At 34.9% G+C, this 26,407-nt stretch overlaps 1 protein-coding gene across 5 annotated transcripts; it reads left to right on the forward strand.

Moving 5' to 3' along the window:
• The first annotated feature begins 452 nt into the window (after positions 1-452).
• LOC141724667 (glycerol-3-phosphate acyltransferase 9-like) lies at positions 453-25,473 on the forward strand. 5 transcript variants are annotated; one of them, XR_012576848.1, is made up of 13 exons: positions 453-740; positions 897-954; positions 10,558-10,676; positions 11,212-11,311; positions 11,542-11,637; positions 11,729-11,825; positions 18,061-18,148; positions 18,222-18,318; positions 19,170-19,255; positions 22,119-22,238; positions 22,344-22,459; positions 23,247-23,348; positions 25,112-25,473. XR_012576848.1 is itself a non-coding variant. In XM_074526888.1 (12 exons), exons 1-11 carry the CDS (start codon positions 649-651, stop codon positions 22,420-22,422), a joined length of 1,032 nt encoding a protein of 343 aa, XP_074382989.1. In that variant the 5' UTR covers positions 455-648; the 3' UTR covers positions 22,423-22,459; positions 25,112-25,473. The 5 variants fall into 5 exon arrangements, 3 of the variants coding, with proteins under 3 accessions (XP_074382989.1, XP_074382990.1, XP_074382988.1); XR_012576847.1 differs by having other exon boundaries at positions 455-740; positions 22,361-22,459; XM_074526888.1 differs by lacking the exon at positions 23,247-23,348 and having other exon boundaries at positions 455-740.
• The last annotated feature ends 934 nt before the right edge of the window (positions 25,474-26,407 follow it).

Here is a 26,407-nt window from a genome sequence, read left to right on the forward strand (position 1 = left end):
AATTTAATATAAATTATAGTGATATAGAGTTCGATATAAAATAGTATCGAAATTGGTAAAATAATAGAGGAAGTTGATTTCAATATCAATTAGAATTAGAATTGATCGACCCAATAATTAGAATTAGAATAATTAAGTAGGGGTAATTAAGTAATTTCAGCAAGTACCGACCGACTACCAAACTTTTAATGTTTCTTCAATTATAATATAGTATAGATAGATAGATATTAAGTGTCATAATATAAGTTTTTTATTTTAAATATAATAGAATTGATAGGCGAGTAATTTTAGGAGTATTGTTTTAAATATAATATTAAGTGTCTTATTTTAAATATAATATAACCACTAACAACTAAACTTTTAATGTTTCGTTTTAATATAATAGTTTAGAAGATAAGTTAAATTTATCGGTGAACCGGAAATATCTAAATTTTGAATTGGGCTTTGAACCCTCTCGAAATCGACAGCCCGGTTGGGGGCCTAGACCTAGATACAGTGACACAGCAAATTCATTTGCTAATTCTTCAAACTCTCAGTTTCATCTTCCTTTGCTTAAGCTAAGTACTAAAGTAAGACACCATCTAATGATAATTATAATAATTATATAATATTACTGAGTGTGATCAAGATCGAATTAGATATTATAGGATGAAATCATCTGGCTCGGAACTCAATATTGCAGATTATCTTCCTGCTGATTCAATCCCTCTACCTCCTTCACACACTCACCAACTTCACCTGTATGTATTTCATCCCCCCTCTCTCCCTCTCTCTGTTTTTATTTACATTTTAATTCTCCTATTTTACTTATATAACTGTTCTCTGTTCTTGTTTTGCATGATAATCGTGTAATTTTTAAGTACTAATCATTTTTATGTTACTCTATATGTTCACAGGCGCGATCTGCTTGACATTTCACCTACCCTAAACCAGGCTGCTGGAGCTATTATTGATGTATTTTTTATTATCCCTCTCTCCCTACGTTCTATGCTTCTAGTCTCTTTATTAGTACTAATTAGATTGCTTAAATTTTTGTAAATGTACATGAGCATTCTTAATAGTTCATAACTTTATTTTAGATTTTAACAGATTAATAATACTCCCTGGATTTTAATAGATTGTAGCCGATTTAAGCTTTTTAAATGAAGTCTATGTAGAGTTCACAGAGTTCATGGAGAGTTCATGGAGAGTTGAGACTAAATTTAATAGAATCACTTGGATTTAGGTGAGATTTCAAAAGTTTGAAATAAGTATGAAATACAACAAAATTCATTAATTTATAAATCCATCAAAGTCAATAAGTTTTGGAATACCACCAAATTTTAAAAGATTATCTATAACAAGATACATCCAAACTCTTAAAAATCTGGATTGAATACCATCAAATTTAAAGGAATTTGCCCGCAAGGGTTGGCTCAGCTGGTTAAAGAGAGAAAAACTATCCTCTTGGTCACAGGTTTGAATCCCATGGGAGGAGAATTTATGATTATGCCTCCTGAGTCAGAGCCTGTCGCTTAAATGCGGTTTACCTTGGTTCACATGGTTTGCAGGCTATTGCGTGAGCCCGTAGGATTTACCCAGTGCGCACCCGAAGGGTAGCGGCTGCGGGTTACCTACGATAAAAAAAAAAAAAATTAAAGGAATTTTAAATTCTTTATTGTATACAACCAAATTTTAATAGATTTCTAAGAATTCAAATTGAATACCCTCAGAATTTTGAAATCCAAAATGATCCTTTTGAATCTAGATTTTGGTAGATTTTTTTGTTTTTTTTTTACTAAATACTATAATCTGTAGAATTTTTTATAGGCTATGTTTGTTCCAAGGGATGAAGTTCGGGATTGGACTGTAATCATTCGTTTGATTCGTAAAACCTTAATTGTGATTATCATCCAGGGAACTTAACGGATTTACAAAATGACTTGTTAGACGGAATTAAATAATAACTCCTCAACCTAGTGAGTCACGTATTCTTTATTCCGAGTGAAATAAACATGTCATTGGACTATTTGAAGGATTATAATTGAAAAGTAATTTCTTATCAATGACAAAAATTAGTTGGATAATAGTCCTTGGACTAGAGGCTCCTCTCACAAACATAGCCCTTGATTGTTGTTCACTAAAAATGTAATAATTTGATTAGTATTTGTAGCCTTGTAATAGTTCCTTTTTTGGGTTAACACCTTGCTTTAGTCATATCATTCATATATATGGTGAACTAGATTAGCTACCGGGTTAATGTAATATTTTTAATTCAAAAAATATTTGAATGTAGTACAAATAACTTTTAATTGTACATATGTTAATTATAACATTCAAAATATTGTTCTTAGTACTTTATCTTTCTATTTTCAATCTATTGCAGCAATGATAAAGGATAGTGAAATAACCACATTCAATATTTTTAAAGCTACATTAAAATTGTACTAGAAAACTGAATATATTCGGTTACTTTTGTTAAAATATATGTTTTTTTTGTCATAAACAAAATCTCAAGTGGTAGTCGGTCGATAATCGACATTTGGTACTTGGGCTTTGGTCCTTAACCTAAATGAAAAGATTTGGTTTCATGACTTCCCGAAGAGGTAGGAGGTTGTGTCAAGACAGGAAGAGTGCCAGTATAATTAGCTGCTATTAGTTAGTCTATCAGTACAGTGTTATTGTCTGTGTGCGCGCTAAGCATTAGTATAATAGAAGCCAAGCCTGTGTGCTGAATACAGTATTGATTACTATTAGTGACTAAGGGTACTTTTGTCATTGTCCCGTGTTATGTATTGTGTGTGCTAGTATAAATACCACAGAACTGTTCTATTTGGATTATGAATTGATATATGAAAATGGGATCTCATTCCAGCACTCTCTCTCTATAACTGCTTTCTCTCTCTAAAATTCTGGCTTGTTCTACAAGCATTCTCTTCTCATCTTAAATCTGATCTGATCTCTTCTGTTTTTCATCTTATTTCTTCTGTTTCTCACCTACATTTCTGCTTAATCTCTACTGTTTCATTGCTATTTAGCTGTTATCTTACTTGTTAATTCAGAAAATACCAAAAATAAACACAAATTAGGTCAGAATCTCACTTGATCCTGACAAATTGGTATCAGCGCACAATTTTTGATCGAATCACTGCTTCATTAGAGCTGTGCAAGTCAAGGCGAGTTGTGCGGTTGAAGATCCACTGTAATCTCTTGAGTTGATGCAAAGTTATACCTAATCTCATTTCAGGATCTCTGTTCTCTGCTATATTTCACAGATCTGGAGTTAGGACGGTAAAAGCTGTGTTTTTAGGATAATTAGTAGTTAATTGCATATTGATTACCTTAGTACTAGTTGTTTACTGCTTCCTTATAAAAAAATCACAAAAGAAGAAGTGTGGAGTGAAGAATAGTAGAAATTGTTGGAGTGCCTGCTAAGTGTTTGTTGAATTGCTTGTGAGAGCTAATAGTATAAAGAGAAGTACTGAAGATGACTTACAGTACCAGGAGTAGTAGTAAACAGGTAGAAACTTCAGATCATGGAACATTGAGAATGATGAATCAGAATTTCAATGGATTTATGGAAGGTTCTGATCAAAAGTTTGATAAACTGCAAGAGCAGTTAGGATTGTTAATCAATACAATCGATGGAATCATGAATACGCAAGGAGAGGTGGAGGCTGATTTAGTAAATGAGAGTGGAAGTGAGTCAGGAGATGAAGCTGAACTTACATTACAGTCTAAAGGTATGTTTAGAGATCCTGATCATGCAGCTAAAATGAGACATAAGTCAGGCTCTCCTAAGGCACATAAGAAAACTGATGAGATTAGAGGAACTAAGGAAGGGAAGGGTGAAGGTACAACTGATTTCCACAATTTGAAGCATCTGAAACTAACCTTTCCTTCACTCAAAGAAGGGGGAGATGCTGTGGAGTGGTTAAGGGATTGTGAGGAGTATTTTGCTATTTTTGAAGTCAGTGATTACAGGAAGTCAGCTATTGCTGCAATGCACATGAGTGGGACTCCCAGATACTGGTATAAGTCATTCATGGTGGGAAAAGATAAAGTGTCTTGGCATCAGTTTACTCGGGCTTTTCTGGCTAGATTTGGTGAATTAGAAGCAGAACTGGTGTTTGATAATTCAAGAGACTACATCAAGTTTCCTCTGTAGAAGCCTATTTTGATGAGTATGAGAAGTGCAAGGGACAACTTCTTAGCAAGATTCCAAGCCTCACTTTAGAGTATTTTTTGGAAAATTTTGTTGGTGGCTTACAATCAGAAATCAGAGGAATGATAAGATTGTTAGAGCCTACATCTTTGGAGCAGGCCTTGAGGTTGGCTAGGTTCTATGAACAATCACATGGAAGTCAATTCAAGAAAAGGAGGAGGATATAAATCTACTTACAATGGCCAGAGCAGTTACAAGACTAATATCGAGGTTCCAAGTGCAAACACAAATAAGGCTGCTTTATTGACTCGTGTTAAGAGTACATAATTGCTGCCTTCCAAGCCAAGACCTCTGACTTATAGTCAAAGAGAAGGAAGGAGACAAAAGGGCCTTTGTTTTTATTGTGACGAGAAATTTATTAAAGGCCATGAGTGTAAAAATCCACAAGTTTTTTTAATGGTGGTAGAGGACATACCTGGAAATTATGATGGACCTCCCATTTATGATGAAGACCCTAATGAAGACCACTGTGATGAACATGAGCAAGAATTGGTTCTAGCAGCCTTGGAATTGCAAGAAAACAAATCCAAGGGGCCTATTCAGATTACAGGATTCCATCAAGAGAAGCAGTACAAGGTCCTTATTGATGGAGGAAGTTCCTTGAACCTTATATCAAAGGATTTGTGTAAGAAATTGCAACTGGAAGTTCAGCAGCAAGCTCCTGTATCTGTGAAGCTACCAAATGAGACTGCATTCATTAGCTCTGGTGTTTGCCCTAATCTACAAATAAAGATAAATGAAACAGACATTACAGCTAGCTTCCATGTAGCAGATCTCACTCAATGGCAGATGATTTTAGGAGTATCTTGGTTGGAACAACTAGGAGATGTGAGTTGCAACTACCTCCATCAGACTATTCAATTTACTTGGAAGGGGCAAAAGGTGAATTTATCTCCTACCTCACAACTAGTGATCAAGGAAACATGTTTTCAGTTATCTGAAGTAGTTCCCAAATGGATGGAGCAACTGGAAGCTAGTTATGAAGGAGACCTAGAGATACAGGCTCAAATTGCTGAATTAGCAATAGATAAAATGGGACCACAAGAGTATTACTTTAGACAAGGATTATTGATGTTTAGGGGAAAATGGGTTGTAGGAAGTGCTGGGGAATTAAGAAAACAGCTTGTAAATTTGAAGCAAGGAACGATGACGGTAGCAGAGTACATGCAAAAGTTCGATGAATTAAAAACAAGAAGTCAGTTTGTTGAAGATCCGCGCCATAGCTTGGCAAGATTTAAATCTGGTCTCAGATTTGAAATCAGAATGGAAATGCTGAGATACACTCCGTATAGCGTGGAAAATGCTTTCCAAATTGCACTTGACTTGGAGGAATATTTGAATATGACAACTTTTATAGGTTCTGCTCAAATGAAAGAGGTAGTAACGAGAAAGTTTGATGTCACCAGCGTTGTATCGAAGCCACAATACACTACAAATAAGAAAGGAGGGAGAGGAAATGGTGTGGACAATAGTGATCGGTGTTTCAGATGTGAAGGCAAGGGACATAAAGCTTATCAATGTCCATTAGGAACAATCTGCATATTGGTGTTTTAGAAGAAGAGTCGAAAGAAAATGAAATGGCTGAAATCGAAGATGGTGAAGAAACTCCCCAATTCAATGCCGATGACTTGGCTGATTCTGACGAGGAGAACTCTTTGAATATGGTTGTTTGACGCATACTTGCTGCTCCAAAAGTTAAGGAAGCGGATTGGAGGAGGACGATAATATTTCAAACACCAGTAACTTGTAAAAATGAGTTACTTAAGCTGGTGATTGATAGCGGAAGCTGCATGAATGTAATTTCAGTCTCGGCAGTTGTACGACTAAAACTTCCTATATAGCCACATCCTCAGCCCTATCATGTTGCTTGGATCGATAATACCCGGTAAGTAAACGCTGCCTAGTTCCAATAACGTGTGGTCGTTACAAAGATTCTATTCATTGTGATGTTGTTCCTATGAATGTGACGCACATTTTACTTGGACGTCCATGGTTATTCGATTATGATGTATATCATTGTGACAAGGAGAATACCTTCCATTTTTTCTGGGAAGGTAATAAAATTACACTTTATCCTAAAAGTTCCGAGGAACTGAAGGAAATGAAGAAAATCAGGCCAAAAGCTTCAGAAACTACAACAGATCAGAAGTTACTTGATTCAAATTCTGCAGTTAATAAATCAGATCAGCCATTTAAACGGGAAAAAAAGGTCCTACAGTTTCTAACAAAGAAGTTCTTGCGCGAAAGCAATGAAACTGGAGTTATCTATGGAACGGTGATCAAGCGAGTAAATCAGAATGAGGACTCGACAACAAAGAAATTACCAGATTAAATTATAACATTGTTGCAAGACTTCTTTGATATTGCTCCCGACAAACTACCTGATGCTTTACCTCTGATGCGCGAGATACAACATGCAATTGATCTTGTCCCAGGAGCTCAACTTTCGAATCTTCCAGCCTACCGACCGAATGAATCCCTCTGAACATGCTGAACTAAAGAAGCAGGTGGAAGGACTCTTGTCAAAAGGATTCATTAGAGAAAGCCCAAGTCCATGTGCGATTCCGACCCTTTTAACACCAAAGAAGGATGGAAGTTGGCGCATGTGTATAGATAGCCGTGCAATTATCAAAATTACTATTAAGTATCGTTTTCCAATACCACGGCTCGATGACTTGCTTGATATGATGACAGGTGCTACAATATTTACAAAGGTGGATCTAAGAAGTGGCTACCATCAAATCCGGATTCGGCCCGTAGATGAATGGAAGACTGCATTTAAAACCAAAGATGGCCTTTATGAATGGCTGGTCTTGGCATTTGGGTTATGTAATGCCCCTAGCACATTTATGAGGATAATGACCCAAATATTTCAGCCTTTTATTGGTAAGTTTGTGGTCGTATATTTTTACGATATTTTAATATATAGCAAGACCAAGGAGGAGCATCTCTCTCATTTAAGACGAGTTCTAAGAGTTCTACAAGAGAAACTCTACATCAACATAAAAAAGTGTTCTTTCATGACATCCAATGTTGTATTTTTGGGATTTATTGTATCTTCTGAAGGTGTGGCAGCAGATTCCGAGAAAGCGGCAGCTATCATTAATTGGCCATTACCACAATTATTACACGAGGCCAGGAGTTTTCATGGATTGGCAACCTTTTATCGGCATTTTATTAAAAATTTCAGCACTATTATGGCTCCAATTACAGATTGTATGAAGGGCAATTCAAGTGGACATTGGCAGCTTCTAACGCATTTGCAAAGATTAAGGAGTGCATGACTCTAGCTCCAGTTCTAAGGCTGCCAGATTTTACAACGGTGTTTGAAGTTGCATGTGATGCTTCACATGTAGGAATTGGAGTACTCAGCCAAGGACATCCGGTATCATATTTTAGTGAAAAGCTCAATGAACCTAAGCTGAAATATACTACCTACGAGAAAGAATTTTATGCATTAGTACAAGCACTTCGATATTGGCGTCCCTATCTTATTTATAAAGAGTTTGTGCTATATTCTGATCATGAAGCTCTTAAGCATCTTAACAGTCAAAAGAAGCTAAACCAGAAGCATGGGAAGTGGATAGAGTTCTTGCAAGAATATGCTTTTGTTATAAAACATAAGGCTGGGGTGGAGAATAAAGCAGCCAATGCTCTTAGTCGGGTAATTTATGTTATGAATACATTATCTGTCAAGGTGGTGGGTTTTGAAAGGCTTAAGGAGGACTATCTGTCATGTAAAGATTTTCAAGAGGTTTATTCTAGCATGACAACCGGACAAAAGGTTCATTCTACTTTCTCTTTACGAGATGGTTATTTATTCAAAGGGCATCGTCTTTGTCTACCATCTACTTCAGTTCGTGAACAAATTATTTGGGAATTACATGGCCGTGGTCATTTTGGAAGGGACAATACAGTTGCCATGGTTGAAGAAAGATTTTTTTGGCCACGTTTAAAACATGATGTGGCTGTTGCTGTTTCTCAGTGTCGCATTTGTCAAATGGCCAAAGGAACAAAGAATAATTCATGATTATATATGCCTCTTCCGACTCCTCACAAGCCTTGGCAAGACTTAAGCATGGATTTCATACTTGGCTTACCAAAAACAACTGAGGACATGACTCAATCTTCGTGGTTGTAGACCAATTCTCAAAGATGGCGCATTTTATCCCTTGTTCAAAGACACTAGACGCAGTCCACATTGCAAAGTTATTTTTTGAGGTAGTTCGACTTCACGGGCTGCCAAAGACTATAGTGTCAGACAGGGATGTGAAATTTCCAAGTTATTTCTGGCGAACCTTGTGGAAATTAATGAATACGTAGTTGAAATGTTCTTCTGCCTATAACCCTCAAACAAACGGGCAGACAGAAGTTGTTAATAGGAGTTTGGGGAATTTACTACGTTGTTTGGTTGAAGATAAACTTACAACTTGGGATCAGATTTTGGCAATGGCCAAGTTCGAATACAACAATTCTGTCAACCGAACTACTGGCCGCAGTCCTTTTGAGATTGTGTTAGGTATCCAACCTAAGAAACCAATTGATTTGGCCCCTTTACCTATATCTGGCCGTCATAGTGCAGATGCAGAAGCTTTTGCTGAACATATCCAGCAAATTCATGCCGATGTTCATCACAAAATTTCTGCCAGTAATGCTAAATACAAAAAGCAGATTTGCATCGTAAAAATACTGAATTTAAGGTCGGAGATCAGTTTATGGTGCGCATCCTACCTGGATGTTTTCCGAATAGCAAGTTCAAGAAGCTGCAGTACTCACGTGTTGGACCATATACAATCAGTCATGAAATTAATTCAAATGCTTACGTTCTAGATCTTCCAGCTGACATGGGAATTAGTAATATCTTCAATATTGAAGACTTAAACATTTATCACGGACATAGTGACTCTTCAAAATCAATTGCTCCACTTGGCTTGCCACCTGCTTCAATTGTTTGTGATGAGATTGAAGATATAGTGGATACAACTATTGTTTCTACTCGAAATGACGGTTATCAGAAATATTTGGTCATAAATCGTGGTCCGATTGTACATGGATTTACGATGAAGAATTTCAACGTTTAGATCTTGATCTTTATAACAAGTATCACTCGTTTAACTCGTCGGAGTCGAGTTTTTCCAAGCCGGGGAGAAATGATGCAAATTCAAGGAGGTATGGAAAAATATATGCAAGAAGGCAGAAGAAGGTTCCAGAAAATAATAAATTTCATTGTAAGGAGTCATAAAGTCCTAACAGAGTCAAACAAGTCTAGAAGTCTTTTAGGAGTTTGAAAGTCCCCTACATTAAATGTTATCTAGCCAGAATGTTCCAAAGATTACTATAAATTCTTGTACCCTATTTGTCTAAGGCAGAGTTGAATGAATTAAGTTTATTAATTTCCTTAGGTGTGAGACCTAAGTAATCTAGGTGTGAGGCCTAGTTATTCTCTCTTTCTTTCCATATAATTTTGTTATCTTCACTTAGTGTTCCATTATTTACTCTTGAGCTATTCTGTATAAGAGTTCAAAGCGCTGAATATAAAGATCCTACATTACTGCAGTTTAGTTCTCTTTAAATTTATCAAAGTTGTTCCATCACATAAGATAAATTTAAAAGCTAAGGAGTATTAGATGATAACACCGAGAAAGAGAAGAGTGATAAACTCTACACATTTTGTACGAAAAAAGAAAGATATACTAGTAGTATATCAGGAAAATGATACGTGTCAATTAAATGACTGAATTGGTGGGAGTTTGCTCACACGGAGTTTAGTCCATGTCAAGTTTAAGTACCGAAGCTTGAAATTACGTAAAAGCTTCTGGTTTGCCAATCAAACCTCTGATGAACGCCCATAAAATAAGTATTAATTAAATAAATTCCGGTGACTTGCACTTTTTCTAGGTTTATTAATTTATAAAATTTCAGTGAAATATTTTATAACTCAAATTAATTGTTTTATTAAATGCATATATACAACACAGCAAGTAATGGAGGATCAGGTTCTTGTAAACCTTAACAAAAACTAATTCAAGTAGTTATACATGAATGTGTGCATTGATTTGATTAGAGCAAATTGAATCAAAAACATTTTTAAATGTCACAATCTTGTTCCCAATCGAAGAAAGTGAAAAATGTATGTTCCATTATCTTCCGGATTCCAGTTATTCTGCTTGAATCTTACCAATTTGCATCTCCCCCTCTGTCCCTCTCTATGTATTGTTCTTCAGTATAGTAATTTTGTAGCTTATGTTGTTTGAGATTACTTTTCATATGTTTGTAGCTACTCCTGTCCTACAAAAATTTTGATTGTGAACTGACCATTATAGATTTTAAGGAAATATCTTTTGTATCCGCAGGATTCTTTTACGAGATGTTTCAAGTCTAATCCTCCGGAACCTTGGAACTGGAATATATATTTATTCCCAATGTGGTGTTTGGGGGTTGTAATTAGACATGGGATTCTTTTCCCAATTCGGTATATTTTCTGGTGCCTAAATAAAACAATAAGCTTATATTTGTGCTTGAATCTAATTTCCACTACACTTCTCATTTCAGTAAATAGTGTAAAATATAGTAATTTTTCCAAGAGAAGTTGAATTTATTATCGAAATTGTTAGATGCAAAGAGCGCAATCATTTATTTGTGAGCATCCTAATATTAGTTATTTTGTACTCGGTGGCCGAGGCAGATATTAATACACACATACTGTAGTCTAATTCACACATGAACACGTCAAGTTGCAGTGGTCATATTTTCTTTTTCTATGTACTGTAAATCGAGAGTTCAAATGGAGGGATTTGATAAATAATTTGATAGTATTGCACAAATATTACTTTATTGTTGGGGAACGGCCTTGTTTTTTTCCAAAAAGCAACAAATAAATTTATTAAATCATCAATTTTTTCAAATGCCCCAGACTCTTAGTGGATCCCCGCCAGTGTTGGTATTGCCTAATTTGTGTCATTCTTGTTTCTTTATAGTCCATTTAATGTAGCTTGTTCAAATTGCAGGGTTCTAATACTGAGCATAGGATGGATATTATTCCTTTCATCCTACTTCTCTGTTCATTTTCTATTAAAAGGGCATGAAAAGTTGAGAAAGAACTTGGAGGTGTGTATTTTGGTAACCGGTGGTTAAAATATAACCTTTAATAGTTTGGATTTCACTTAATTAATTTCACAAGATTAACTTCTGGAATTGCTAAGCTGTCTCAAATTTATAGCCTTTTTTTAATGATTTGCACTGTTTTCTCATTATGAATATGCATTCTTTTGTCGAAGAAACTGATTATAGTGTCAATTGCATTAATGACTAGTATTTGTTGTGTTGATTTTATTCAGAGAAGTCTGGTAGAGTTGATTTGCTGTTTCTTTGTCGCATCTTGGACTGGTGTTGTCAAGTACCATGGTCCACGACCTAGCATACGACCAAAGCAGGTCAGCCTTGGTAACAGATATTGTTAAATTTGGTGCTTAGGTGGTTCATGTTTAAAGGAATATCTGACTCTAGCTTCGATGATGTGAACAGATTTTCGTTGCCAATCACACATCAATGATTGATTTCATCATTTTAGAACAGATGACATCTTTTGCTGTTATTATGCAAAAGCATCCTGGATGGGTTGGTAAGTCATGGCCAGTCTATGTATGTATATGAAGTAGAAATGTACTATTCAAGGTGGTAAGACTTAAATGTACTATTCAAGGTGTTACGTTATTATAACACCCCCTTCTTTAAATAAAAAGGAGATATTACTTAAAATCCAAAAACCTGCAAACAGAGCACTAATATATTTCTAAACAATAATTAAACAGTCCGAAATCTCTAAAATAATATTAAATCTCCAAACAGTCTAAACCAATAATATAGATGCCAAATCTCTAAATAATTAAATCTCGATAATGATAAAGTCAGAAATCCTAATCAACGAAATGAGGTAGCTCTCCATCACACAGCCCAGATCCCCCTAAGCACCTGCCAGAAAAAGAATACGGCATGAGCCAAACGCCCAGTACGGATTTGGATTACAGTTTATAAATCAAGAGATCAGAAATAAATAATCAGCAATTTATAATAAAACGACAATTTTAAAAATAAGTAAGGCTCAAAAACAACGAGGGGTTAGGATATTTCATACCGAGATCAGAACAGATACAAATACACACATCATAGGGTACCTAATGTGTGCAACAGAATGGATAACGTGTACGGCATATACAACGTCACCATAAATCAAATCACAAATCAAACTCTGGGTGCACCCACGTATCCTGAACAAATATCAAATGCGCAAAAGCTCCTCCCAAGAGCTAACAGAAGGATACGCCGTGACAAATCACACTGTCACGGAAGTGTCATGTCACTGGTGCCGCAATGACATGGCTGTAGTAGCCCTACAGCTGGTTAACTAGGTATACCCTAAATCACACTAAGGGTTCAAAATAAATATTCTCGCAAAATTTAAAACTCACCTGAGACAAATGATACAAATTTCCAAAGCAGATGAGTGTCATAAATAATTTTTGAGAACCGCATAAACAGATATCTCAATTTTCAAAATCAAATTTTAAAATAATTTCCGGAAGTTAAAATGACCAAAGCAAATATTAACGATATGAGCAGAAAGTAGAACAGAACGAATCAAATAAATATAATGAAAAAGAGGAGTAGCGCCGAATAAAAAGGGGACAGAATCCGTACCTCAAAAAGTGATAAGGTCTAATACTAACCGAATCGACAATCGATCCTCTAAACTTCTGCCTCCCAATCTATTTATAAAAATACAATTTATTATTATACATAAGATTTTATGTGTATATTATTACTTCTATTTATTTATTAACACATTCATTTGAGACAAAGTGTAAGAGACCGTCTTAAATTTATATTAATAATACAAACAATTAAACTAAAACGAAATACTAGCAGTAATCTTGTGTCTCTGACTTTACTTATGTTAAAACGTAGTTAACAGCTCCTCATTACTATTACAGCTACTAATATAATTTATGACCTAAACATGTATTTAACAACTTGAATTTAATAAATACAAACAATCCCAAATCATCTCATCTTTGTAAAGTGATCATGGCATTATACACAAATAAATTATATAATATTTTCACATGTACATTAATTACTCGGTCTATTATATTTAATCACCCGATCCATGTATATGGCACTTGAAACAATATAAGCCCACTAGTGCATTATATTTTTAAATGAATTTCTAATACTAGAGTCAACATGTTATCAAACAATTATAACTCCAATTTTAACCTATATTAACATTATCACTCGGCTTTGTTGAAGTACTGTAACATAATTTACATAATGCTTCATATCACTAGCCTATTATAAAACTAAAACTAATGTTTATAAATAATTGTCAAGGTTCAGAGGCTATAACCTGCACTCGTGTATTTGCCTAATGGTGTTACATGACAATAATAAATATTAGATTTCTTGGCTTATGCACGTGAACTAACACCACAACTAAATTCAAATACAATATATTAAGATCAATAATAAGGGATAAGAATATTAGTAATAAGGTTAATGGAATTCGGTAGTATTTGTTTCAAAAGTACCTTCATTATTTAGAGCTCTGAAGTTTCAATATGCTCTCTCTCGATCGCTTTACTTCTCTCCTGTTGCGGCTCCTCACACCTAATTTCTTTTAGGGTTGATTTAATACGAGGAGGTACCGAATGTATATAACACGCTGTGTCATAGATTACCGACTAATGATATATATATAGTTTATTATTCATTAACCTTATTCTTTTCTAATTAGCAATAACTTAAATCAGAATTTATTTATTTATTTATTATTATTATTATTATTAAATTATTAAATTCTCTTATATTACATATATACCCCCTTAAAAAGGATTCCGTCCCCGGAATCAAACGAAACTAAATACTCGTACCTGATTCGAACAAATGCGAATATTTCTCACGAATAGATTCTTCTAACTCCCAAGTAGCCTCTCTCTCCGAATGATTTTTCCACAAAACTTTCACAAACGGAATGGTGTTCTTCCTCAAAACTCGCTCCTCTCGAGCTAAGATAGCCTCAGCTTCTTCCTCACAAGAAAGATCCTCTCTAATCTTATGTAATGGGTACTGAACTACGTGTAACGAATGATATTTATAGCCCCTCAAAATAGACACATGAAACACATTATGCACATGAGATAGTTGTGGTGGCAACGCAACTCTATAAGATACTTCCCCTACTTTCTCCATAACATCAAAAGGTCCAACATATCTCGGACTAAGCTTTCCCCTCATACCAAAACGCTTCACACCCTTACAAGGCGAAACTTTTAGGAACACATGATCACCTGGCTCAAATCCACTAAACTTCCTATGTTGATCAGCATAACTCTTTTGACGTGATCGAGCTTCCTTCAAACTTTCTTTAACCTTCTCTACCTTCTCATTAGTGATTCTAACCAGCTCCGGCCCTTCAATGACTCTCTCACCCACCTCATCCCAACAAGATGGTGCCCTACACCTTCTACCATACAAAGCCTCAAATGGTGGCATACCAATACTCGCGTGCCAACTATTATTGTACGCAAACTCAACCAGATACAGGTACTTGTCCCAATCACCTTTCCACTCTAACGCGCAAGCCCTCAACATATCCTCCAATATCTGAATCGTCCTCTCTGACTGTCCATCGGTTTGCGGATGATAAGCTGTACTAAAATTAAGCCTCGTACCCCAAGCTTGCTGGAATCCCTTCCAAAAACGCGATGTAAACCTCGTATCTCTGTCAGAAACTATCGACACAGGTACACCATGAAGTCTAACAATATCTCGCTGAAAAATCTCTGCCAACTCATGAATAGGAGTAGTCTCTCTAATAGGCAAAAAGTGAGCGGACTTAGTAAGTCTATCAACCACCACCCATATGACATCGTTCTTCTTGAAAGTCCTCGGCAAATGAGTCACAAAATCCATAGTAATGTTTTCCCACTTCCAAACTGGAATATCTAGCTGCTGCAACAATCCACTAGGCCTCTGATGGTCTATCTTCACTTGTTGACATGTAAGACATTTCCCCACAAATTCTGCTATATCTCCCGTCATTCCACTCCACCAAAAGTGCTTCTTCAAATCCCTATACATCTTGGTGGAACCTGGATGGATAGAGAATGAAGAACTATGAGACTCCTTTAAAATATCCTCGCGAATTATCGGGTCTGTAGGAACACACAATTTTCCGCCCAACCATATTACACCTTCCTCATCAACACGAAAATGTGTTTGCTTTCCACCTACCACCTCAGATCTAATAGCTTTTAAACCCGTATCACTCTTCTGAGCTTCCTTAACCCTTGAAATAAGATTTGGTTCCACTTTCAAACTTGCAATGCTACCACTTGATCCTCTAACATACAACTCAACACCCAAGCGCTCCAAATCTGAAATAAGGTTCGGCTGAGTAATGAGAGATGCAACACTCCCCAAGTTCTTCCTACTAAGAGCGTCTGCCACTACATTCGCCTTCCCTGGATGGTACTGAATATTTGCATCATAATCCTTAAAAAGTTCAAGTCACCTCCGCTGCCTCATATTAAGCTCTTTCTGAGTAAAAATGTATTTGAGACTCTTGTGATCAGTAAAGATGTCACAAGTCTCTCCATAAAGATAGTGTCTCCAGATCTTCAAAGCAAATACGACAGCTGCTAACTCTAAGTCATGGGTAGGATAGTTCACCTCATAAGGTTTAAGTTGCCTAGAGGCGTAAGAAATCACTTTCCCATGCTGCATAAGAACACACGCCAATCCTCTCTTAGAAGCATCGCTATAAACCTGAAAACCTCCACTTCCTGATGGCAACACAAGTATTGGAGCAGACACCAACCTCTTCTTCAACTCTTGAAAGCTCTTCTCACGATCATCATTCCACTCGAACTTAATTCCCTTCCTCATTAGCTGAGTCAATGGCAAAACTATGGAAGAGGAACCTTCCACAAAACGCCTGTAGTAACCTGCCAGACCCAAGAAACTCCTCACCTCCGTCACATTGCTAGGTCTGGGTCAATTAGTAATAGCCTCGACTTTCGCAGGATCCAACTCAATGCCCCTACCAGATACAATATGCCCCAAGAATGCCACTTCCTCCAACCAGAATTCACACTTGGAAAATTTCGCAAACTTCTTCTCCCTCAAAATTTCAAGTACAGTAAGTAAATGCTCCCCATGCTCCTAGAGTATATCAAGATATCATCGATGAAGACCACCACGAATTTATCCAGATAATCATGAAAGACCCGATTCATCAAATCCATAAATACCGCTGGTACATTCGTCAACCCAAAGGACATCACGAGAAACTCATAATGACCATAACGAGTGCGAAATGCAATCTTCGGAATATCCTCCTCCCTAACTCGTAACTGATGGTAACCTGATCTCAAATCTATCTTCGAAAAGTACTTCGCCCCTTGTAACTGATCAAACAAGTCATCAATGCGTGGCAAAGGATACCTGTTTCTGATAGTCACCTTATTCAACTCCCTGTAGTCAATGCACAACCTCATGGAACCATCCTTCTTCTTCACAAACAGCACAGGAGCGCCCCAAGGAGACACACTTGACCTAATAAATCCTCTATCCAACAACTCTTATCCAACAACTCTTGCAACTGCTCCTTCAATTCTTGCAACTCAAGTGGTGCAACAAGTTATTTTGTTACCATATGTAGACTCTGATACCATATGTGACAACCCGGGTCAAATCCCGAGCCTTTTTTGAAAACCGGGTCAAGTCCCGATTCCGAGTCCGAAATAAGTCGAAGCATACTGTCCCGAGTGCAGCCAACTTGGGTTACGACAAGCCCACCACAGACCCTCAAAAGATCATGATTTGTTGGTACACACAGTAGTAGTACTTTGCCTTATAAACTAAACAGAAGTCCCAAATCTCCTCGATGTGGGACTGGGGTGTTACAAACTCCCCAACTTAAACTCCTGACGTCCTCGTCAGACACGAACAGACAACCCATAGGACCAAGATCGTACCTCTCTAGCCATTGTAGGATAATACTGGCTGGCTTTGTGTCCCCACCTCCGGACCTCTTGCTATTGTGGGATAATACCACCAGCCTTCGTGTCCCCACCTCCGGCAACTTGACGCATCAAGCTTTCGAGAGTCGGCTCTGATACCATATGTGACAACCCGCGTCAAATCCCGAGCCTTTTTTGAAAACCGGGTCAAGTCCCGATTCCGAGTCCGAAATTAGTCGAAGCATACTGTTCCGAGTGCAGCCAACTTGGGTTACGACCAGCTCACCACAGGCCCCCAAAAGATCATGATTTGTTGGTACACATAGTAGTAGTACTTTGCCTTATAAACTAAACAGAAGTCCCAAATCTCCTCGATGTGGGACTGGGGTGTTACAGTTATATTCTTGAACAACAGTAAACAAATGAACCGTAAGGTTTCACTTTGTCTTCAATCACAGAAGTTATATCTATTGCTTTCTAATGTTTCTTCTTAAATTAGTTTTAACTAATCAAGTGATGAAAAGAAAATTCTGAACATAGTAAAACTCAAGCACTCAAGCTTTGGCATACAACATATCATCTGTTAAATGTACGAATTTACAACTTATTTCTGCATGTGGCATAAACATCAAGTACAATATGGTCTAGATAGTCTAGAACCTGAATCCAACTCTTTGGTTGGTCGAGGTCAGAAAATGAATTAAAGTGTGAAATGGTTGGTGCCCAAGTGTAACAAAATAACTTGATATGTAGAACTGCGGGATATAAACAACTGTTTGTTGTTAAATTTGATTCCTTGATCAGAGTTGTGTGTTGAAACTGATTTATGTGCAGGACTATTGCAGAGCACCATTTTGGAAAGTTTAGGATGTATCTGGTTTAATCGAGCAGAGAAAGAAAATCGTGAAATTGTAGCACGAAAGTACGTTTTACACAACTAAATAAACATTGTATTATTCTACATGCTGGATAATATCTGGATCTGTACTTTCCAGAATAAGAGAACATGTGGAAGGGGCAGACAATAACCCACTTCTTATATTTCCCGAAGGGACTTGTGTAAATAATCAGTACAGTGTAATGTTTAAAAAGGTAAGCTTTTCTTATTTTTTTTCAGTATTTACTGATCTACACACCTTGGACCGAAACACAGTATCCTATTTATATTTTTTTTGCATGTATGGGGCAGGCGTAGTTCTTTAGTCATTAAGCTTCTCTACCAGACATGACCCAAATTTTTTAATGGTCAATTACAGGAATTCAAATACTTCTGCATACATCTTTAGTATTTTACACTAAGACTTGAACCCTGGGTGTCCCATGACCAAGAGGAGAGGGATACCCGCTTCGCTAATCCCTCGAAGATTGGGACCCTATTGATGTATCAAACACATATTTCTAACACAAACCTTGAGAGTTTACTAGATAGAAGTTAATAATATACAGGGCAATGGATATGCCTGATTGTGCAGCTAAGTTACAGAACCAATCTTCTTGTGGTTTCTTTGTTAAGTTTCTTGAAACTTCACCAATAGAATAAGAATGCAAATTAATTAATGTATTTATGATTTCAGTTGATTTAGCTATGTTGCTTGTTATATTTTGTATTTCGGATGGTTTTAATTTAGTCGCTAATTATTATCTTGAAGTAGATGGATAAATGTTCGCTTAATTTGAAGATATAAACGTCCTTGTATTTTTGTAGCTCCTTACATCCTCAACCAAATAACTCAATTTTTCTAGGAACTTCAGAGTTTATAAGTAAACTCTTTTGCCCTATTATATTGTAGCTTATTTGGTAACTTGCTTTGGTGATTCCTTGTCTTTATATAGTCTTTTCTATCATCGCCCCCCTTCTCATAAATTGTTGTCTTTTTAATCTATATTCCCAAACTTAAGGTGTCACATACTCACATGTGACATGTATTTTTTCCTATGCTTAGGGTGCATTTGAAATTGGCAGCACTGTTTGTCCAATAGCAATCAAGTACAACAAACTTTTTGCTGATGCCTTTTGGAATAGCAGAAAGTAAGATCCTACTATTACCATGTAACAAATTCTGAACATGTAAAAGAAATTCCACTTTACTGAGGATGTGTGTTTATTTTTATGTTTTATACTAATGAACGACGCATACATTCTTCTTAGTATAAGGTTTTACTCCCCTCTCTATTTAGTATCCCTTATACGAGAATTCTGCTAACATACATGTAATTAGTTGCCGTCTTACTGTAGTTCCAAATAGACTAAATCTATATAACTATATTCCACTTTACCTTTGTAATTTGTATAAATATATTTTTCTTATGGATTTGAAGTTAAGTAACATGCCAAGTTTGGATAAAGAATCTTAACTATCATGCCCGGTACTTAGTCGCACTTGTTTATTGTAAGTGGTCACACCTCTTTCTCTTTAGTCATTTATTGTATTTAATGGACCATAATTATAGTGCTGAATAAGCATGCTTGTTCAGTATTTTCTCAATTACACTCTACATGAAGCCAAGAAAGCAATATAAACAATAAGCATCTATTTCCTTACTCACCCTAGGATAATAATATTTTTTAATAAAATATTAAATTTTCCAATATTAAAAATTACTGTAAATATTATTCTTTTCAAAATAATCTAGAAATTCATTATTTTCAAGTATATTATTTTGTTCAAGATAATACTATAGTATTAAAGCCGAAACATTAAAAGTTTGGTAGTAGGTCAGTATGTTACTTATTTTCTGGTACTTGTTCCCATTTAATTTGGTAGTTGGTTTGTTATGGGTCCCTATTATACATATCTATATCCATACTAATCTGAACACATTGTCTATTTATTTTAAAAACATATTTTTTACGGTTCTAATTATTTTACGAATTTATTCTAATTAAAACATATATATAGATTATATATATATTATTTAATTTAAACACATAGCTAAGGCTTAATTGTTTAAGAAATATCTAATATAAAAAATCTTTACGGTCTACTTATTTTAAAGGCCTAATTATTAAAAACTATTTTAGTAGGCCTAACTTATCAAAACACATGTAACTATTTAAAATAAACACATATGCATGATTTACTTATTTTTAGAACCTATTTTAACGGGTTTAATAATTTTAAAAATTATTTAAAAATATATACTTATAACAAAAAACAAATATGGTTAAAATATGTAAGAAACATTAAAAGAAATAAATTATGTTTTTTTTGTTTCATTTTCGGACGACCATTTAATTAAATAAATATTAAATAAAATAGTAATTTCATAATGAATATAAGTAATTAATTGTTTTTTTGAATAAAAAAACATTACCTTTTCTAAATAAAATCTATAACCCCTCATCTAAAAATACCACACACAACATATATGACATCAATTTCCAGAGAAATCATAAATCGTATCAACAACGCTGATAAGAGTAAGTTACATGTTCTTACCGATTTGACTCTCGCGATTTCTGTATGTTATTATTTATTCATTTTAACTCAACCTTCGATCATATCATATGATTAAACTTATGAATTTAAAAAAAATAAAAATATAATTATTAGAAGAAACCATGCATCGCACAGGATTATAAATATTAGTATATATAATTAAAACCAATTATATCATGTATACTACTTCGGTTCCCATGTTTTAAATCCAAATTTATTTCAAGACTCTAAATTAAGTATATGTTTAGGATGATATTGTAATGGGCCATTTTTGCCACCCATTTTATATCATAATTCAATATTTTTATATAATATACCTATTTCTCGAAACCCATTTTCCATCGCCCACTATTTTAACATAATTACATTTTTAACTCAATTGCTTTAGTGGCCCATAGAACCAAAGTACAGAAGGATATTAAATGACGAAAAATCTTCTATTCGGCTTTAATGATATATTGTAATATAGATTTCATTTTCATGCGTTTATGCACACAAACATAGATGCAACTCTTGCTTTTCTCATCTCTCGCTTCTCTCTCCCCCTCCCTCATGTTGTGTGTACATAAACGCTTAAATCTATATTACAGTATATCATTAAAATCGAGTTGAATATCTTTCATCGTCACTACTTTGGTGCTATGTAAAGCAATTGATTTAAAATATATAATTAGGTAAAACATGACTGGAAAAATAAAAATAGGATCGTAGATAGTATATATAAAGTTGAGTTAAAAAGTACTCCATCCGTCCCCCTCAATTCTTTACATAGGGGACGGGGGCTCGACACGCACTTTAATACTCTTATTAAATGTAGTTGCATAAATTTTTTAAAAAATATTTTTCTTCTAAATAAAAATATAATGTTTAAATTTTTATAAAAAAAAGAAAATTTTAAAAATGAATTACGAAACTATACTTTATATTTGCCTTAAAATGCGTGTCAAACATGTGAAAAAAAAGAGTAAAGAAATGAGGGGGACGGAGGTAGTATAATGGAGTTGAAATAAAGATGGTGATTCGAAGAATAGATATGTTATATAGATATTGAATTAGGATATGAAGTGGGGGGAAACATGGCCCATTACAATATCATTCTAGATATATAATTTTCTGGGTAAAAACGATATTAGATTTTGAACATGGGAGCCTAGATCTTTCCCTTTATCTTTTAAAATCCTCACCTACCAATAGGAAATGATGAAATACCTGATGTTAAATTGTTAATACAATTGGGCTTGTTTTGTCACCATTTTGTAGTTTAGTTTTTTTTTTAAAATGCGGCAAGTTGGTAATTAGGGGTGAGGTAGATCATTATTTTTTGGGTGAGATTTTTTTGCTGCATAATATTATGTGAAGTGCTAATTTTTTTTAAAACTAAATTATGTGAAGTGCTAAACTTATTATGTAGAATCCAGTGAGTAACTTTCTTGCTGTTTATTATAATTGCAGGCAGTCTTTTACTAAGCACCTCTTGCAGCTTATGACTTCATGGGCTGTTGTCTGTGATGTGTGGTACCTGGAGCCCCAAAATTTGATGCTTGGAGAGACACCCATTGAGTTTGCTGAGAGGTGAATATCTACTTTTAAGCTGCAAAGCTTGGTATTACTTAGCATTCAAATGTCTTTGGGAAATAAGATATACCTTTAATTTGTCTATTAATTTTTTTATCCAAGTATGGTGATCCTTTCAGGGTCAGGAATATTATATCCATCCGTGCAGGCCTTAAGATGGTTCCTTGGGACGGATATTTGAAATATTCTCGACCTAGCCCCAGACATAGAGAGCAAAGGTAAGTTGCATTGGGTAGTTTGGCACATTCTATTGGCAGTACTCTTTTGATGTAGGACTGGGGTAGGGAAGGGGTAAAGGGATAAGGGTCTATCTCCGCAGAGAATTAGCAAATCACACCAAAATCCGCAGATTTTAATTCATAATTCAACTCGATTCAATAAAAAAGGATTACAAGAGTTTATATAGCTAATTAATTACTTGAGAGCCAAGTAATTTCCTAATAAAACTAATCCCTCTAAATATCTACTACCATAACTAATTGAAGGAAACAAATTCTTCTATTATTTTTCTAAAATCTTCCTAATAAATGTACTTGATATAACTTAACTACGTAATCAATTATAATTACTTTTAAATCCAAATAATAATGTAAAATATACAGAAATTATTTTATTTATTCCTTGCTCCGCATCATCTTTCACTTTCTTTTTATCTTGCACACATCGAACTTATATATATGAACTCCAGGACTCCACAAAAAACATGGACTTTTTAGAACTTTCTTATATATATATATATATATAGGGGGTTACTCTAGTGAGACCAAACTTAAAATTAGAACTTAGTATGGACCTAAAATCAGGCTCAACAGATAAAAGTGACCAGGCGTATTACCATTTAAAATTTTAAAGATATATACGACAGTACATACAAAACGATTACTGTACACAATTTCCCACGCAAAACTAACACATCTTTTTCGCCATCACTCCTTCGCTGCTCCAAACAAAATTAACTATCAACTCCAAACATACAAGGCGATTTCAAATTGATGAATTTTTTAGGTGATTTCAAGCAAGATTCCAGTGTTGAAGGCTGTCAGAAAATGATTTTGAAGGTTGTTCAAGCAAAGCACGATTTCTTCACTGTATTGGTCAAATAATCAGGTAATTATCTTTTAAAACACAAAGTACTAAAAATTCAGCACAAAGCACCGAATTTTAACACAAAACACTTAAAAATTTCGAAACAATCACTCAAAGTTCAGCACAAAGCACCTAATTTTAACAGAAATCACTTAAAAAATTTCGAAACAAATTACTCAAAATTTTACACAAATCACCGAATTTAGATACAGATTACTAAAATATTTTAAAACGAATCACTAGAAAATGCTATCTCGACCATACATATCATCACCGTCTCCGAAAAAATCTTCATCCCCAAACTTCTATTACCACCGTAACCGCCTTAACCACCTCTGTTAAATTAAAAGATCTGAAGAGCACTTACCAGATACATGCCATATAGGATTGGCGTTTTTTTAATATATCTAAATTAATAGTGATCAATTTGAAATGATAGATGATGATGACTTTGAAATGATAGATGATGATGACGAAAACGGAGAAGTTGTATGTATACATACGAATGTTGTGTGTATATATATTTGCGAGAAGAGATTCGAATTGATTGCGAAGTGGTGGCTGGAGGAGTTTAGGATGACCGAAACAGAAACGAAAACGATATGGATGACCGAGAGAGAATATACAGTCGATGAGAGAGAGAGAGACAGAGACAGACGTGTAGTTTGTTATATTATTGATATATGGTTAGGATTAAAAGTCAGCGCGCGTTGTTCTTTCCTTATAAGGTGGCCGTGATTGAATCTAAGTTCTAATTATAAGAGAAGGGTCTTATTTGAACACTTGCCTATATATATATATAGTTTTTATTTAACTTTAGTTTCTATTTGATCATTTGCCTATATATATATATATATATTCTTTTTTGTCTAGCAAAAAAAAATTTAGGCTATTTACATGTTTATATGAAACCTTCCAGCTGTAACAAATAAATTTTATCTTAAGATATATATATATATATATATATATATTCTTTTTTTGTCTAGCAAAAAAAAATTTAGGCTATTTACATGTTAATGTGAAACCTTCCAGCTGTAACAATTAAATTTTATCTTAAAGACTCCATTTTGGTATGACATTGCTCATCTTATAGGTGATTTTTGTTATACTGCTTCCCGCAAACGATTGCCGTTTACACGAGGCTGTCTAGCTCTAAAATATGTCTTCTTCAAAGCTGGAATTCATGTTGTGGGGTTTTTTGAATCATAAGGGTCCGAAATGAAAAAAAGGGGCAAAATTGTTTGTAGCAGAACACATTTAATCTTGAGAAAAATTTAGAATGTAAAAAGTTGTATAGGTTATAATTGTTATATGTTTTAGATAGCAAGATTGAAATTTTAATCTGCCATGTTTATCACAAAAAATATGAATGGAATTCCCGCGTGGGAAAACATGCAACTAAACACAGGTTTAAGTCTAGTCTTGTGTTTTTGGTCTGCGACGTCTGAATTACTATTTGCTAATCTGAGTTTCGATAACTTTAAGGAAAAAAAATAATCTGAGTCCTAAATTTGAAAAAATGCCAGCTTATTATATTTTACAGAGACAATTTAGTACCTTGGAAACAACTATTTGATCATCAAGTTGCATAATTGTAATAATCGAACTATGCATTCTGTAGCTGTCTGTAGATCTCTGTAATATTCTTTATAGCTATCCCTAGTTTAATTTTGTGAACTTGGTAGCATTATTAGTAAAGCTTGCACATTCTTGCATTTAGTTGTACACCTTGATTTATTTTGAGTAATAATTATAAGAGATCCTTCATGATCTTATACTTGCAGGCAGAAAAGTTTTGCGGAATCAGTGCTCCGCCGCCTGGAAGAAAAATAGAGCATTTTGGACAGCTAGAAGTACTTGTAGTTCTACTTGATGAACTGACTATAGGATGTTCTAGGAGGAAATTAGGTGCACTTGTGATACTAACACGAATTTTTGACATAAGTAAACTGATCATAAGGCTTTGCTTGGCATATGTCCGATTTGGTCCCTTGGAGCAACTCCAACTTAGTGGATTCATTAGATATGCCAAATTTGTTTCGTAAATTGGCGAGGCAGCTCCAACACAATGACATGGCACACTACTTTATACATTATGTGATTTCACTCGTTTCTTTTGACTATTGACCTGATCTATCTTTTTATAGCTTCTAGTATTATTTATGTTTGTGCTGTATCTCATCAAACTCATCTATATTTTGTATCATTTGTTGCAGTTTCTTCTTTTATTAATAATATAAAAAAATTAAAGTAGAGAGTGTGACTGATAATCTCAACGGAGAATACACAATTTCAAGACAAATAAATTTGGCTAATTATTATCATATTTTAATTTGCGGAGTTATTTATTAGTGTTGGAGATGGTTTCACGAGGGAGAATCTGATAAAAATAACTTATTGTTAACGTCTTTAAGATGTGAATCTATTCGAATTAACTTCAATTCAAACATGTTTCAAACATTTTGGGTTTATACTGGGGTACATTGATTGTCAATGTTACTTCAAAAAAGTTTTATTTTTGTGTTGTGTTGATTATATGATATCTATGCTATCTAGTATTGTCATAAATCATTATTTTAACTAATTGAGGAAGGATTTGCAAATCGATAAAATCCGGTGGTCGGATTTTTCATCTCCAAGGAAAAACACCTTTATCTCCTATCAGAAAAATTATGAACATTTATCTCCTATCAGAAAAATTCATAATTCTCCTTTTGGGGCTTCGACTATCACATAAAGTTCTTGTTTTGACAATTCAAAAGTAGGAGAATTTTTTTTTGCGGATAAATCGATAGGGGTCCCTGAATTCCTTCTAAAGCCTGTTGAATAATTTTTATTATTTCTGTCATTTCACTAATGATAACCTATAATATCACAGGCCCAGCGGTAAGAGCCCAAGCCCAATAAGAAAGGTCTAGGAACCATTCAACAATAACCCTGGAAGACCCCAGGACACGTGGCAATATCACCACCGTCCAAGTAGCCCGGATCCAGAACGTTCCTACGGTCCGTATTCAATAGTACACAAGCTCATCATGGACGTCCACACGTCTTACAGTCCAAAAAACACACCTACGGTC

This window comes from Apium graveolens, chromosome 5 (assembly GCF_009905375.1).
Source record: "Apium graveolens cultivar Ventura chromosome 5, ASM990537v1, whole genome shotgun sequence".
Taxonomy (NCBI): Eukaryota; Viridiplantae; Streptophyta; class Magnoliopsida; order Apiales; family Apiaceae; genus Apium; species Apium graveolens.